Genomic DNA, 16,826 nt, shown 5'->3' on the forward strand with positions numbered 1-16,826 from the left:
TTTACAAATAGTATCTTCTCCTCATTAGCTCTGGATTTTTTGTTGCTGACCCAAAATACTGTTTTTCCTCTGTTCCTCAAAATAAGTAAAATTTCATCTTACTGACCTGTTCAGAGAGAAATTAATAATCGGTTAATGCCTGTATTTCAAAATATGTATTTCAAATTGTTGTGTAGTTTCTTACAGTTTAATATTCTCCTCTGCCTATCAGTTGTCCAGATGAGTTAAGAACAGGAGAGTCCTTCTAGTTCCATTTTATTTGTGTGTGGTTTTTTTTCTTGAGTCTCCTTTTATCAAAAGCAGGGGAAAATCTGTACTCTGAAAGCTTGTGTCCTTAGTTAAAGCTAGAAAGAATTGCTGTCTTCTTTTTCTGTATGTGTAATCTCTTATTGGGTTGAATAAAGGAAAATGGTGCTAAAGAAAATATATTCTTTTGTTTAAAAGCTGATTAAGACATGATGCACAATTATTAACTCATTTAAGAGGCCCAAATTATATATACAGTTGCTTTAATTAATGCATATTTTGTCCTCTTAAAAAGCAGTCTCATAAATGAATGTCATATGCTCAAGATGGTGAATCCCCCCAGATGCTTGTGGTGTCCCTTAATGATATCATTTTCTCATTGAGCAAGCTTGCGATGGCAAACCTGATCCGTGGAAATGAACTGGAGTTGGCAGTCAGTGTGGGTACAGTCTTAGGAGAAAGTGCAGCAGAAGCAACACATTATGCCCTAGAATTACTAGCAAGAAAATGTATGACAATAACAGCATGGTAAGAATTTCTTAATACAAAGATTTTTATTTCCTCCCCCACCCCTGCCAAAACAATAAAGGTGTCTGTCTCAGTCTGAAACTTTTCTAGACACCAGACTGCCTTTTGTAGGTAGAATTGCTGTATTAGACCTTTGAAGCACAGAGTATGCAAATGTTACACTTTTTTCTCAAAACACATTACATATTCATACCAAATGTGAGAAGAGTCATTGTCAAACAGTATGAAACCTGCTGGAAAAAATCTACGTACTTGGGCAATAGGGAGCATAGTAGATTGGAGTCTGCACTGTGTAACTGCTGCTAACAAAGTAAAGATTATCGTTTAAAGTCAAAAGGAACAGAAGGTTAAGCAGGATCTGTGAAGTGATTTTTAAAGTATGTGCTTGAATAATGTAAAAAGAGGTTGAGGAATTATTTTATATTGGTTCTGGAAATATAAAACAGCTGACAAGATTTAAGAATGAAATGAGATTACTATTTAAATCTGCAGGAGTAGGTCATTTCTCTGTTGCATACAGGGAAAACTATGCTAAATTTTCTTTCCTCCTTGTGGTGGTTTTCATTTGAAGGATACAGTTTTGGCCTCTTTTGCCTGCAGAAAATAATTTTAAGGTATTTTTGATAGTTGTGCAGGTGTTTAGGGCTTAATAATTCAAAGAAAATGTGTGCTCAAACAGATCCTACAATTACAGATTCCTTTTTCTGCTACAGTTGATACTTGCTTAAGTATCTAGAGGTAGCCTGAAAGAAATAGACTGGAACTCATCTCTACAGAACATTTAGCTTGCTTTAAACAATGAAGCATTGTAGAAATAGATAAAATAAGAAGAAAGATGATGTGTTGCTTTGGTTGTGCAATGATTTAGCAAGTCTGCATTGCACCAGTTCTAACAGGGCTGTTTTAGCAACTCCACCTGCAGCTTCTTAAGTCTCTGAAGCTCTTTCTCTGATCTTTTGGACTTCATTGTGAAGAGTGATTTTTATGTAGGATTTTATGCTGTCATAGGAACCACTTGGATATGGAGTTAAGAAAAATGGTGATTCTTTTTTCCAGTTCCATAGCAAAACTTGTTCTGAACTTAGTGTGGTAGCAAGCACTTGTAATAATATGGCATTTATGTGTATGTACATAAAATTTCTGTGAACTTATGGCACATGAAGACTGAGGTCTACATGGTCATACTTGATAAAATTTTGAATGGGTGAACTGCATATTGCCCAAGTATGCACAAGGATTTGTCAGAGGGTTTCAAACGCTGTACTGAACACCTATTACAGCTACACCCTGCAATCCTGAATTCTGATTTGCAGCCATTACAGAATATTTTTCTATTATCTCAGAAAAAATCAGAGATTCCTGAATCTCCTCCTATTTTGTAATAAAGTACTGGCACAGCATTATAGCCTTTGGTCCGTTGCATGTATAAGTTTATGTATGGGGAAGCTGGAGTTCCTGACCTCTGACTGGTATTTGAAGGACTCCCTTTTTGTTTTTACTGGTTATGCTTAGGGATATCCACCATTTGGAAACATTTAATTGCAGAGACACACTTAATTGTAGGCAACTTAAGGAATACCAAAGGACCTTGATGGATTAGTAATGCAATCAGTTATTGGTGGACTGTTGTTTTGATTTTCACTTGTATGATTTTAATTGCTTGGGGATTTTTGTTGGCTTTGTTGAGGTTTCTTTATAGTTTGTTTTTTGTTGGTGGTGGTGGTGGTTCTTTTGCTATTGCTTTTTTGTTTGTTTGGGTTTTTTGTTTGCTTTTTGCTTGTTTGGTTGGGTTTGTTTTTTTTAGAAGTGCTCTAAAATATAAAATCCAAACAAAATGGTCAAAATTAAACCTTTGTGTCCTACCCCACATCATAAAGCCTTGGGAAAATGTGTGTCTCTAAGAATACCATTTGTTTTTGTGTTTAACACTGAAATACTGTTAAAAACAACCTTCTGCTATTGGAGAAAACTAGTGTTATTTTTCTTGAGATACTGAATTTACCTCATATGCAGACTCAGCCCCCTGATTTTGTTCTTTATACCGACAGCGTTTTCAGTTTAATTCTTAAACAAACAATCCAGGTAACCTATTTTGTAGGTCATTATTTGAGGACTTCTTTAGATTTCTTTAAATAAACATTTGATTTCAGTTTTTTGGATGAGCAATTTCTAATCACTTAACAAAATTTTAAAATGCCTATGAGGATGAGTATATAGGAGTAACTGATCTCAAAAACAGTTTAAGAAGTTGTGAAATATATTCTGAATGAGCTTTTCTGTATCTTGGAGAATCAGCTACTGCATAGTAATAGTATAACAGATTTTCAAAAGACCTTTTGGCATTATCTTCTTTAGATTGTTAAAAGGCATTGGAAAGGTGTGGGGTTTTTACTGTTAAACAGTCAGTTAATCTGAACCTTAGATTTGCTGTTGTAGTTTATTTTCTATTAGATTTTTCCTCTGTAAAGTGAGAATACAATACAAATTTTTATTCACTACTGTTCCAATGTCTTCTTTTTAGCTTTCCATCTCTTGGATACAGGTATTTTGCTATAGAAAGAGAGATTTGAAAAACATGACTTTATTAATGTTAAAAATAAGTTTAAACTAAATGTTATAATTTTTAAATTATGATCAATACTTGAAAATTACTACTAGAAAGTGGTTGCAACTATTTGACAGTATCTTACTTGAATGTTTTTAAGCCAGGGACATAATTCTGAAAATCCAGGGGAACTCAGTGAAAGTTTTTGCTTTACACAGGGGCAAGTTGGTCTTGGGGGAATCACAGGAGAAAATATGTCTGCGTGAGCTGAAGAGTCACAGAACAAGAGTAATCAGTTATTAAAAGCTCAATAGAATATTTATTTCAAAGGAATTTATTAATATTTACATGTGTGCTTATTGCTTTGAGGCGGTAAAAAATGGTAAAAAGTTAGGAATATTTTTGAAAAGTTAATTTGCTTAAAAGACTACTTTCCTTTCAAAAGGGTGAAAAATGTGTCATGTTATTTTCTTCAGTATTCTCTTTTGTAATGTCACAGAAGCAGTAGCCATTCTGGATGATTGAGTGATGATTTATGCTGACCTCATTTAGCTCTAGAAGTCTGGAAGTTTGAGGATGATTTCATGACAGAGCCATATCAAAATCTTTCCTTCTTTCAAACTGGATAGGTCCTACTCTCCCTTACCATCCTGGCTCTCACTTCTTCCGTGTCACTTTGAGGTGGTTCAGATGCTCGAGGACTGCACAGCTGTTAAATTTAACCAACTAAGGCAATAAAAAATTAACACATAACACACATGCACAAAAATAATAAGACTTTCTTATTGCACCAGACTAGTCTTAAAGACTGAGGTTTCTTCTGCTCTTTTCAGAAACAAGTATTTTTTTAATGAAATCCTTCATTATAAAAGGAATGTAAAAGAGGAAAAACTAGTTTCACCTTATTAAAAAACAGCAAGAGTAACTGTATGTCATCTTTTGTTTGTGCAGGGATTTAGCAGCTGATCTTCTTATGATGATTCCTGATAACAAACTGCAGTTGGTAAAGCTATGTGCTTTTTATCCTGGATGCGTAGCAGAAATAAATGACCTGCATGAAAAGGTACAATGAAAAAGAATTCCCCTGAATGCTAACAGGAGGTTATCTATTGACTTGTTTACTCATTTCAGAACATTTAAGTTAAGTAAATGTCAGATGAATTTGTCACTGACAGTTTTATATTTTACATGCCTTTTTTTTCTCTTTTATTCTTCATTGACTTTATTTGTAGTGTTGCCTATAAAGAACTTTAGTTCTTTTTATTCTACTCTGAGTATTGTATTTCTATGACATGAGTTACTTCCTGAAGTAGCTTATGGTCTTCAAAATTACCTATTAGTATGACTTAGAACATCCTCATGCCTGAAGTTCAGGCTAATCATGTCTTGTCAGATCAGCTTTCTGTGCTATGCTCAACTGTTTTACATCTTATGTCTGTAATCTTAAATCCTTCCATTCCACTTCAGCAGCAGAAGGGTCTGCTCCAGTGAATCTCTTAATGTTCAACTCCGACTGCACATCTATTAAGCTGTAGCAAAAAGTTCATTAAAATATTAGCAATGGCAACTGATACTGCTTAGAGAACATTCTCATCCTGATTTATTTTTTGATCTAGATGGCTTTCTTTATGTGCACTGTATTCACTTATGTCCTTCAAACAACACCCCTCCTTTCAGAGAGAGTTTAATCTTGTTACATACAAACTTCAGTTTTTATTGGCATCTTAAGAGAATTGTTTGAACATTAGAATATTTTTTTTTGCAAAATCATTGTTTTTCAGTGTAATCTTCCTGATGTAGAAGAATGTATGCGATTGGCAGAGACAGTTCAGGCAGATGGGGATGTATTTCAAACTATAAAGTACTATCTATTAAGCACAGAACCTGAAAAGGCTCTCCCTATTGGCATTCAGTATGTGAAAGGTAGGTATTTGGAGGACAAAACTTCTAAAGCATGTCATTTGCATGGGTTGCCTTCTGAGACATTTTGTTTTCCATTTTTCAACAGAAAAACTTTGTGGCTCAGATTGGACTTTAGATTCAGTTTGTCCGTATCTCGATCTTCTAAGTTACATACGCACTGAAAGATTAGTGCTGCATAAATGTAGTGAGTGAGTACATTTTCCTTACTTATAAAAGTGGAAGTTCCATTAGAGGAAACTTTTGGAATTTAAAAAAATATAGTTGCACATTTTTAGTATCACATTTTGTTTACCAGAAGAGAGGTATAAAAAAATTGCAACAAGCAAGCTAGTTCTCAATCTGGAGACTAGAATGTGGAATATTCCTACATTTTCAAGGTTTAGGAATATGAAAAAAGATACTTTACTGCTTCTTTCTCTGGGGTGTTTACAGTTTATGAACCAATGTTGGTCTTATCTGAAGAATCTAACTTAGGTGAACCAGCTTTCTGGTTTCAGTTTCCTGAAGAAAAAGAGCAGTGGTACCACACACATAATATGGGTTATTATGTCAAAATGTCACAGAAATTTGAGCTGCCACTCACAGAATGAGCTCTAAAATAGTTGGATGGCTGTGGTTCACCTTCATGACAGGTAGTTGCAGCTAGGTCTGAGTGCTTGCAGAGGTGCACACTAAAAGGAACAAAAAGCTTAACTCACATGTGTGGCCTGTGGGGAGACCTGGCAAAACTGAAGTCCACACTAATATGTGGGGAAATTTGTTTACATTTAGATCACAGGAAAAGATCTGAGTGGCATTGTTTTTGTAACATCACAAGACTGTGCTTAATAACTATGTGTTGTACATGCTATTAAAAATTTAAGAATCGAGGTCAATATAAAGCAAACTGAGTCTGTTTTAAAAATTAAATCACACAGAAAGTAAGCATTAGCAGCAAACATATATTCTCTACAAAAGATGGATGAATGGATAAAATTAGGTTTTAAAGTTATAATTAGAATATGAATTTGTTTAATGTTTTTGTAAATGCTTAATATTGGTAATGATTAATACTTGTCTATTTATAGATTTCGGAATGAGTTGTTGATTTTGTGTGGTTACATTGGTGCATTACTTGCTATCAGAAGACAGTACAATAGCATTGTGCCTGCACTTTATGAGTATACAAGGTAATACTCTGTTTTCAGTAACACTGAGAAATCAGTCCTTTTATCATGTATGCAATACATCGTCCCCACTTCCCCACCCCCTCCATTCCTTCCATCTGGAAAAAGAAAAAAACCACCAATCTGAATTCCCAGTTCTGTTACAAAGTTATAAGGATATCACCATGACTGCTCATAGAACCTTCTTTTCTTCATTCATTGCACACATAGAAATTTCTGAGGTAATGTAACAAGTTGTGAATCCAGGATTTCAGTCAAACAGTTCTGTAAGAAGAATATTTAGAGACAGATAAGCATTCAGTATTCCTTCCGTGCATGATTACATGTAACAGTTCTAATTCTGTATCTCTGTGAAGGCCATTTGCCAAGACTTGTTCAGTAGAAAGGACAAGGTTTGAATTTAGAGTTCATGGCTGGGTGCTAGCTTAATTCCCACCAAGAAACCTGGCTTGACCTTCTGCTACTCAGTGAGGTAATGTTCCCAGGCATTAATGCACTTGACCTAGCAGACTTGATCTGACCTGCCCTGGTCCTGCCTGACTCAACTCCAGCCAATCACCTGACTGACTGCTGAGCCTGACCCAGTTGACTTGACCTCACTTCCACTAGCTGCTCTAATTAATCCCTGTAATTTTGCTGAAAAATTTATCAAGAATGAAAGTTGCTTATATAAGAAATAAGCACACATCTGGTTTTAAAATATAAAGAAAAATAGAGCTAATTAAAGACAAACTTAAATAAGGTGTAAATCAAACTTAAAACATATACTTTTATATCTAGGAATTCAATATTTCTGAGATAAAATACAGTGATTATCATGAAAGATCAATTTATTTCCATAGCAAATAAAAATAATTTTATATTACTATTCTCTGTCTTGTTTTTCTTTTAAGAAAATATTCATTGCTAGAATTAATTTTGACTTTGTGTATTCCTTTCTAGTCAGCTTTTAAAAAGACGGGATGTATCTGTACCTCTGAAAATTGAACAGCTTTCTGAGGAACTAGATGCATGGAGAGCTTGCAGTCAATTAAACAAGTAGGTGGAAAAATATAAAGTTAACATGAGTGAAACAATTAGTCTTTAAATTTTTAGTTGTAAATACAGTATTTCCTTTTTAAAATCAGGGTGTGAATCTAAAAAAATAGTACTTTGTGGCTCTTAATTTCTAATACAAATTGAGACTGTAGTTGAAAAAGAAGTATCTTTTTTTTCATAGGCCTAACAATGAATTGCCTTGCACCTCACCATCTGAGCTGCAGAGAACAGTGTATTCAGTCCTGGTATCACGAATACAAGAGGAGCCTCTGAAAGGAATGGTTGGGCCAGACTATGTCACAGGATCAAATCTTCCCAGTCATTCAGACGTTCACATCTCGTGTTTGACAGGGCTAAGGATACAGGTAGAGTTTCAGAGAGCTGAAGTGTTCTTTCTCAGTGATAGATTGACTGTGTGTGAGGTTGCTGTAAATCTAAGGTCATTCACATCATTTGGGAAGGAAAAGGTTTTCCCTGTTGTCACAATAGCAGTAGTTAGAGAGGACAAGTGTCACATCTTCTATATAAGGAAGGCTATATAAGACTTGTCAAATAAAATAAATGCCCAGTTTCCCAATCCAAAACATTTTCATTTCCATGTCTATGGGAAAGACAAATTTCCTTTGCCAAATGTTCTGTCTGAAGTGCACATAGCTTATTGCCTACTACTTCACCACATCTTGAATAAAACCCAAAAAGTATTTATTTTCAAACACATACTAGTAATATTCTGTTGTTAGTATTTAGCATTATGAAAATGCATACTATAAAACTTGTAATTCATGATCAATTAAAACCAGATATTGGAAGACTAAATATTCAAATATATGTAATCATCACTCATATAGAGCTATATAATCAAAACATGTTACTCCTTATAACATGTATATGTTGTTACTTCCATAAAGGAAAAATTGGCAGAGCTGGAAACACTACTGTCAGGCTCTTGTCTCCAGACAGTGCCTCTGTGGGAATTTACCCTCATATCAGGCTGAGACTATTTCCTGTCTAATGCAAGATGCCAGCCCAAAAAGTAACAGGGTCTTTCAGGGATTAAGAGGGATAGTTTTGTATCAGAAATTTGGAAATTGCAAACTGCTAGCAGGATTTTTGAGGTAAATTAATTCACAAGTGCACACCATCAAGTCTAGAAAAATGTGTTGCCTGTACTTCCACATTACACCAATGGTCTCTGGGTATGGCCGTGCTTCTCAGCATTTGCTGATGGCCAGTTTGTTAAATAAAGATGTTAGCAAATAGCTCTCCCATCAGATAAATCAGTATTTTTCTCCTTCATGCTTTTCATAATGAACATTTGAAATTATTCTGTAGCCCGTGTGTAGATTCAATGTTTATGAACAGATCATGAAGGCATTATATTGTATTGTTTTGTACCTGGAGAAACACACAGATCAGCCCTGACAATGACAGACACAATGAAATATATACAGTGTTCTGAAGGAAAAAAACCTTGCTACCACAGACTCTAGTTCAGGCTAAGTTTAATGACAAACATACATAAAAAAACAATTATTAAAAATAAAAAAAAAATGAAGGATTATGAAATACTGGGTGTTCAGGTTTTGGAACATAGTAAGTTCATTCAGTTCATAATGTGTAATTAGCTTTAAGGGGCTGGGGTACAATATTTACACAAAAATAAGTGATGGCTGTACATCAGGTTTTCATGTCCTTGGAACAAAATGTGCTCCCTGTTGACTTTCAGCAATACATGTGTACTTTTGTTTTCTTTCCCTCCCCAAACATTTTTGCTCTACAGGGTCCAGTGTTCTTCCTTGAAGATGGAAAATCTGCTATTTCACTGAATGATGCTTTGATGTGGGCCAAAGTTAATCCATTTTCACCACTTGGAACAGGAATACGACTTAACCCTTTTTGATGAGGTATTTTCCTCAGTACTTTGTAGTGCTTAAAATACCACTCTGGGATTAATACTGATTTAACCTTGATTGTCAAAGGACAGAAAGATGGCAGTTGATTCCTCCTGAAGGCCAATTACTTGGACTTTGAAAACTGTAAAATGAGAACAAGACGATTTCTATACAAATGTTTGTTGCTAATCCAAAGAAAATGTTATTTGAGAATCCAAAGAAGAAAAAAAAATCCTAAGTTCATAGACAGCCATCTCTTCTTTTAAGTAATCACAGTGTTGTCAGACAATAGACATATTTCAGTCAACCCAGTGTAAACTGAGGAAGTAAGGAACTTAATGTATAAACTTTAGGAAGTAAGTAATCCTCTGCACATTATGAAAATATGCACAACAAACTGTGAAATCAATGAACATGCTTTCAAATGCATAATAATGAAACAACTTTATTGATAATCCTTGCAACTTGCTTTTAGTATGAGTGGAATCCTGTGGCTGTTTCAAGCAGTGTGTCCCCCTTTATTATTCTTAGATAATTTTTCACTCACAGGATTCTGTAGAAAAAGTAAAGTTTAAAAAGTACTTAGATTATTTTTTCATCCATTAGTTATTGTATTTTAATAGCAGAACAAAGATGTTTACTAATGTTTTGTTTAAATAGGTTTGAATATCTAGATTGTAAAATTCTATTTTCTAGTAAGTTAACCTTTGGCAACTGTCCCCCTTATACTTTCACTGAAAGCTAGAATATATTTATAAACCTTTTTTTAAAAAAATCAACAGCAGGATTTATAAGGAACAAACAGCAAATATATTGAAATTATTTAAATGTTATGTACATTTAAAATACTTTTCTTTTTACATTTTGTATTATTTATACATATTAGTATGCAGACAAGGAGTAAATATTTGTGCATATATTTTATTTAATGAGGTTGTGTTCAAATTGAAAGAAAATTATGGCAATAGAATACTATTTAAATTTTAAAGCTATGTCTCATATGGAATATAATAAAAATGCAAATCTTGTAATTATTCTTAATAATTGCACTTATTAATAGTTCTTATAATCAGAATTACCTGTAGAAAAGATGCCTCGGTTTTAGTATTCTTTAATGGTGTAATGAATGGTACACAAACAGAAGTCTACTTTTCTGGTTTTACATTTGTTTTGCTTCTGCTTTAGAATAAATTGAAAAATTCTGATAGTTACAAGAAAGGTAAAGAAGTTGCAATTAAAAATTGACAGAACTATTTCAAGAGAAACTGTTGTAAAACTGGAAATAACATAAGGTCTGTTTTAGCAGACCCTGTTGAACCAAAGTCCTGTGTAGGTAGCAATGCCCTCATTTAGGTAGAAATAACAATGGCACCATGCTGGAAAGATGGGATGGAGATTAAAAATTCCAGTCTTTTTTTCTTCTTCCCCCTCTTTAAAAATTTAAAACTTCATTCTGTCAGTGTTCTAGAATATTATTATATATATATTATATTATACACCAGAGTTTCTGGTATAAGAATATACTGGGGGGAAAGGGGAAGTTTAGCTGTTCTCTAATGTATACAAAAACATTTTTGTGACATTCTTGGATGCTGGAAGAGAATGTCTTGCTTTTTGCAGGTATTGTTTGGAAAATGTTTTCCTTTGTTTAATCCTGTGGAGTTTGGGGAATGAGAGTTGGATTCCAGAAATAAAAATTCATAATTTTTGAAAAAAATTTCCAGTAGTCAGTACCTGATAGGTTGCTTCTGTCAAATTAAAGACTAGCTATGTGTTAGCACATAAAAATTGTTAATACAGAATTGGAGAGCAAAGGTGAGAACTGACCATGTGGGTCAGTGACTGATGATTGACTCAACTGTCATTCTACTATATTTAAAATCTTCTGCTGTGTCCTGAAGAATTTCACCTATATTTCACAGGTTAAATGTCTTACAATATGTCATTCAACTCTATCTATTTGTTGTGCATAAATTATGTCTTAATATGGAATCTTAGAGAAATCTACTGCATCTTTAAATTACGGAATGAGGGTTAAGATCCCTTCCATTGCTGAAACACAGAAATTAAAGCACTTTTTGTATTGGGAATCCATCAGGTAAGAGTCATTGTGAATAAAATCAGGTTGCATTGTCTTTTAAGGTGGCTGTATCCCATGTGGTGAGTGAGGGGAGTACACAGAAAGGTTCTGCTTGTGTCTATTGTTACAACTGTGGTTGCAACAGTCAAAGTGCAGATTCATAATTTTCAAAAATAATTTCTGATTGTTTGCTGATGTGTGACTTCATTGTCTGACACAGCTGGTCACATACAGATAACCCCCCTTAATACTTAATCCTTGTATTCAAATGATTGTTCAATTCTTCTGTAAAACTCTGAATAAAGAAATTTGTCAAGCTCTATGGCTACTCCTTTCCACTCACTGTTAAATCTCAGTTAAGTTTAATATTGCTTTATTGCCACATAATCAAATTATCTGTTCTACTGAAAGAATCTGGAAAACACTCCTGATGTATTTGTGAGCTTTGTGAGACTTTCCTAGGTGGGTTCCAAAATATGTAAGAACATATAATGTCTTAAGCTATAAACTCTTCTTTTGCAAAAGCTTCCTTTAAAATAAAATATAACACTTCAAATCCATGTTCTTGAATTTCTTCATTGGGTAAAATGATTGAAATTAAGAATTACGACAATTTAATGCAAGAAACTCCATTCTTTGCATAGAAAACAAACTTCTGAGTCTAGATAACTTTTTCAGAATTTCAGAATTTTCAGGGCTTTTTAAAAAACTTGGAATTTTTGCATTTGTTTAGGAAGGAAATTAAATCCCTTGTTATCTTTCCTCTGTATAAAAGTTATTAAAAGTTATTAAAAACATGGGACAGGGAATAGATTTGTAAAAGCATTTGTGAAGACGAACAGGACCCTGACTGGCTACAGAGCTGACTCTTCATGTCCCCCTTTTTCTGCACCATGTCCTGCACTTCCCTACATAGTCTGAGGGAGGAAGTAGGGAGATCCTGAACTGGAACAGGGACCTCGGCCTAGAGACTGGTAACATCCCTTTGAATGTGACAGTCCGGCCCATTTTCCATCCACTTCCCATTTTCAACCACTTCTCTACTCTATGATTATTTTTTTTAAAATCACTCAGCATTAATTATTTACTTTTTACAGTTTTAAAACAAAATTACTTTCATTTTTAAACCAGGGAAACCAATACACAGTCATCTTAAATAGCTTGTCCAAAACTACTTGGTCAAGCTGAAGGCAAAAAAAGCATTTTTAAAATTTATGGCTGTGTTATTTCTTGACAAATCAGCATAAGGTATGAAAAATACTGAGTAATAGATCAGTGCTAGTGATGAACTCTGACAACAACCTGTAGGCCTCACAACTTATGCTTAGTGAGTGGATGTCGCACACCAGAGCTGCTGCTGCTCCCATACTGCAGGGACTTGTTCCTTGCCAGCTTTCTGGGACCATCCCACTTCTGTTTCCCAAAAAACTTTATGCAACAGGAAAATAAATTCCCAGCACGGACAGGTATGAAGATAATGCCTGTATGGTTTCCTTATGCAAAATGAGATTTCTTGTTGCCCCCAAAAAAGCCCTTTAATTCACCTAGAGAGGCTTTTGCTAATAAAACTTAACTTGTACAAATACAAAACCAAGCCAAACATTGCCAAAAGCAACTGCTAAGCCTGCGTGCTCGTTCCTTGTACCCTGCAGTCTGACGTGGGAACTGACCCTGACCCTGACACTGATCCTGACACCGACACCAATTGAGGCGAAGCCCCAACGGGCGGCACGCGCGAAGGGGACCGTGGGCTCTCATCTAAGGTTCTAATATTATCTGACTTCGTTTCCACCAGGTGTTTTGCAGAATAGCCATGCTTGCTGAAAAATAATCTTACTGAGAGTTGGGTTTTTTTAATGACATTTTCCTGAGTCAAAATAATAGTGTTGTGCACACCTGAAGGTGAAGGTCTAAATTACCCAATTCTAAATAAGAGAAGTTCCATAGTGCCATGGTTTGGCACATCCTTGTTTCTTAATAATACACAGCAATAGTATTGTACATAAAACCACAAATTGCTAGATTCTGGAAGAAAACCAAAACCACCCAAATTGCTCCACTACAGACCATGTGCATTATGCACTCCTAAGCAATTCTTTTTACTTGTGTCTGATTTTCCTTTGCAGAGACTCCAAAAGAGGCTCTCGCTAGACTTTTGCTGGCAACAGAAGCAAATGGGATTACTTCAAAGAAGGGCAAGTGTCGGAGTGCTGCATTACTAATCAGTGGCTATAATTTAGCAATTAAGTAATCATTCTTCTTTTTGAATACTTCCTCTAAAGTTTGTTCCTCACTTAGCATCTTTCCAGTAGGAACCTAAATACTGAAAGGAGTCACGGAAAAGAAATGGAGAAGGGTGAATCATTGAGGCCAAGTGGCAAATTTTTAGGTGTCTTGTGATTTGGTTTGCAGGAATTATCAGTCCCTGAGGAAGTAATCTGATCTCAAAGGAACACTAAACAGAGTGAGAGAAAGAGCACTGTGTTTCAGTAATGTAGTCAGATGACCTTTTTTGACATGGTTGGAAATCACCATCACGCAAGGGCATGAGAGAGGCAGAAATCCTTTGAGATTTCTAATGTCTCTTAGGGGAGCTGAACAATAAAATTTCAGTCTCATCACAGAAATGACTGCCTAGAGTATTCTGAGATTTTGCGACATGATTGTTGGAGCTAGATAATTGTTCATAAACTAGACAGCATGAGAAATAACATTGTTTTCAGAGTGACACTTGTTCAGAGAACTGATCTATTTCTGGAGTCTTGCATCCACCTCCTGAGCCTGAGGTTGGGGATTCAGTATCCACATCTCCATTATACGCCTTCAGAAACCTCACAGATACCATACAACTAGAAATGCCTTTCACCTGAAGCAAATAATTATTTAATGTGTCCATGATGCAGCATTGCTATGAAAACATATGGAAAGAGACCAGATAATTCTGTTTTACAAGAGATGATCAAAAGTATCTCAGCATTAATTCCTCTGGCATTTTTAAAGTTACTAATTTTATTAATAAACAGAGCATCTAGAAACTGCGTGGCTGAAAATCTTGATTAAGTTCACTGCAGCATAATTCCATTTCACAGCACAGCCAGTGAGGAAGAATAAAGCAAGTTTTTCACTGTCATTAATGAAATGTCTACTTAAAGGAAAAGAAGAAAGATTTACTTACATTTGTTTTATCTTTATTAATTTATATAGTGCACCTATCAGCAAGTATTCTTAGGTACACAAACAATAGAAATTTAAAAACACATAAAGTAATGACTCCTAATGGACAAACTTGACAAATAATAATGAAGAAATTCTTTGTGGTTCAGGTTTGTCTTTAAGAGCATAAACACAATTACAATTAACAGCACTAGAACTATTTAGTAAATGTTAAGCTAAAGCCATACAATCATTTCCCAGAGTATCAGCACACTTAGTCAATTCAGCTGTATTAGCACCTTGGTACCAGTTGCTGAATAGCTCCCAATTGTTGTTCTGTACCAACACCAAGTGTCAAAGATTTAAGTGATATGCAAAAGGCTTTTTTATCCGCCCAGCAGTTCTCTAGAGAAAATGTACAATAAACAGAAAGAAGAAAATTTACTTGTTATTCAAGTTTCTAAGGATTAACTACTATGTTATCTATACTGTAAGAAATTCTTCAGTATTGTTGGCAACTGGAGTTGTGGGACAAGATGCAGCCTCGCTCTTCCGATGTAATTTCGGATACATAGTCGGCAGAGCTGACATAGAGAAGATGGTGTGGCTGCAAACAAAAGAGAAAGGACTTTAATTATACAACTCAAGACAGTGCTTTGCTTTACAACAGACTTGCACGATAATAGGATTCCTAAAAAAAAAGTTAGCAATCTCAAATTTGTCCTTTTTTTTCCTTCCTTTTCCCTCAAAGCCTTTTTTGGCCTTAAAAGACTGGGGCTGCTGAAACCTTGTTAATGATCAGAGAAAATACTCAAAAAAAAAAACAAAAAAAAAAACAGGTTAGATCAGTGTAGTGAAATGAGGCAACCAGGTGGCACTAATTGCCAGGTAGTGGGCATGAGCTTGTGTCAAGCCCACCTGTGCCTGATTAGGGTGGGCCCCTACTGCACATGAGCAGGATTAGGGGGCCAATAAAGCTCACACCTGAGGAAGCCAGAGGGGAGGCCACTTTTGGAGCAGTAGCACCGATTCAGGCTGCTCAGCCCTGAGAGCATTGGACTCAGAGCACTATTCCTGAGTTTCTCCTGGAACACCTGGTTGGACCTTGGAGCGCCGTGCCCTAAAAGAGGTTTGTCTTGCTACATCTGGTGGAGAATGCGGGCATAGGCCTCGATCTATCCCGTGACGAATCAGGAGAAAGGGAGCCAGTCCTGCGCAAACCAGCATTAGCAGAAAACCCGAGGAGTCGGGTAAGAAGACCCACTACCTGGCAATTAGTGCCACCTGGTTGCCTCATTTCATTACAGGTAAGCAAATACTTTCTGTTTAAAAATTTAAAACTTGCTCCCATAAATTATCTGATGTCAACAACTTTAAAAACTGCAGATTTGTTTTTGTGTTTTTTTATTATTATTCATAGAACAGTACATAGAACAATACAAGCTATGGTACTACCAATGTTTCAGTGCAAGAATAAGCAAACAAAACACTCACAGATTCTGGACCATGTTTAGTGGTCTTACCAGCTCACAGCAATGCCTCTAAATGCCCTCTAAACCTCCCCCCAGTCCCATAAAAATATTCATTTAATTCCAATTTATTTATTTATTTATTTACTTTTACATCTTTTCTGTGGCTTCTAAAAATCCTAGTAGTCTTGATAATTTTGTGATAACCAAAGGTTTTTTAAACAGCATTCAGACTACAGATATGTTTTTGAGAGGAAAGCATTAATCTGTGGAACTTGTAATTTCACCTCTAAAGTAACCTCGGTTACTGCAATAGTTTTTTTCTGCTTATTCCCCCCTTTTTTTTGTAGTCTATTTTTATACTGCATGTGTATCAGTCTGAACAAATCCAGTTACCTTTTGGGATATCTTCTCTCTCTCTAGAGCAACAGACCCTTAAGAGTTTTAAGAGACTCTTATTTGTTGACACCTATTTCTCAGGAATTTACCATTCAGTAATGAAAATTTAAACATAAAACTTACTATACTTTTTTAAGTATATGCTTTATGTATTTTTAACTATTGGGACAGCTGGTCAAAATTAAATATTTTTTATATGCAATTAAATGTTACTTCTTTTTAACAAGGTCTGTAACAGACAATAGAAGTGTAGCTTTAATGTCTAATTCCGTAAACACCCGATAAATATAAGATGATACTTTTCCTGCTTGCATAAATTCTGATGCTTCTTGGTCAACAGGCTCTGGCCTGGGACTAAATACTACTGGGTATTTTTATAGTTCAAAA

At 35.2% G+C, this 16,826-nt stretch overlaps 2 protein-coding genes across 10 annotated transcripts in view; one reads left to right on the top strand and one right to left on the bottom strand.

Moving 5' to 3' along the window:
- The window catches only part of WDR17 (WD repeat domain 17), a 49,901-nt gene extending 38,164 nt beyond the window's left edge, over nt 1–11,737 (top strand). For 3 of the 4 annotated variants that reach the window (XM_071743211.1, XM_071743209.1, XM_071743208.1), the window contains exons 22-30: nt 635–774; nt 3,296–3,316; nt 4,271–4,382; nt 5,101–5,242; nt 5,328–5,430; nt 6,310–6,411; nt 7,351–7,446; nt 7,628–7,811; nt 9,227–11,737. In XM_071743211.1, coding sequence (XP_071599312.1) covers nt 635–774; nt 3,296–3,316; nt 4,271–4,382; nt 5,101–5,242; nt 5,328–5,430; nt 6,310–6,411; nt 7,351–7,446; nt 7,628–7,811; nt 9,227–9,346 — 1,020 coding nt within the window. In that variant the 3' untranslated portion in view covers nt 9,347–11,737. The remainder of the gene's footprint in view (nt 1–634; nt 775–3,295; nt 3,317–4,270; nt 4,383–5,100; nt 5,243–5,327; nt 5,431–6,309; nt 6,412–7,350; nt 7,447–7,627; nt 7,812–9,226) is intronic. The other variant, XM_071743210.1, reaches the window with a different exon arrangement.
- Nucleotides 11,738–14,584: 2,847 nt separating this feature from the next.
- The window catches only part of ASB5 (ankyrin repeat and SOCS box containing 5), a 40,478-nt gene continuing 38,236 nt past the window's right edge, over nt 14,585–16,826 (bottom strand). For all 6 annotated transcript variants that reach the window (XM_071743214.1, XM_071743216.1, XM_071743212.1 and 3 more), the window contains one exon: nt 14,585–15,178. In XM_071743214.1, the coding sequence (XP_071599315.1) occupies nt 15,051–15,178 (128 nt within the window). In that variant the 3' untranslated portion in view covers nt 14,585–15,050. The remainder of the gene's footprint in view (nt 15,179–16,826) is intronic.

The sequence above is a fragment of the Heliangelus exortis genome, chromosome 4 (assembly GCF_036169615.1).
Source record: "Heliangelus exortis chromosome 4, bHelExo1.hap1, whole genome shotgun sequence".
NCBI lineage: Eukaryota > Metazoa > Chordata > Aves > Apodiformes > Trochilidae > Heliangelus > Heliangelus exortis.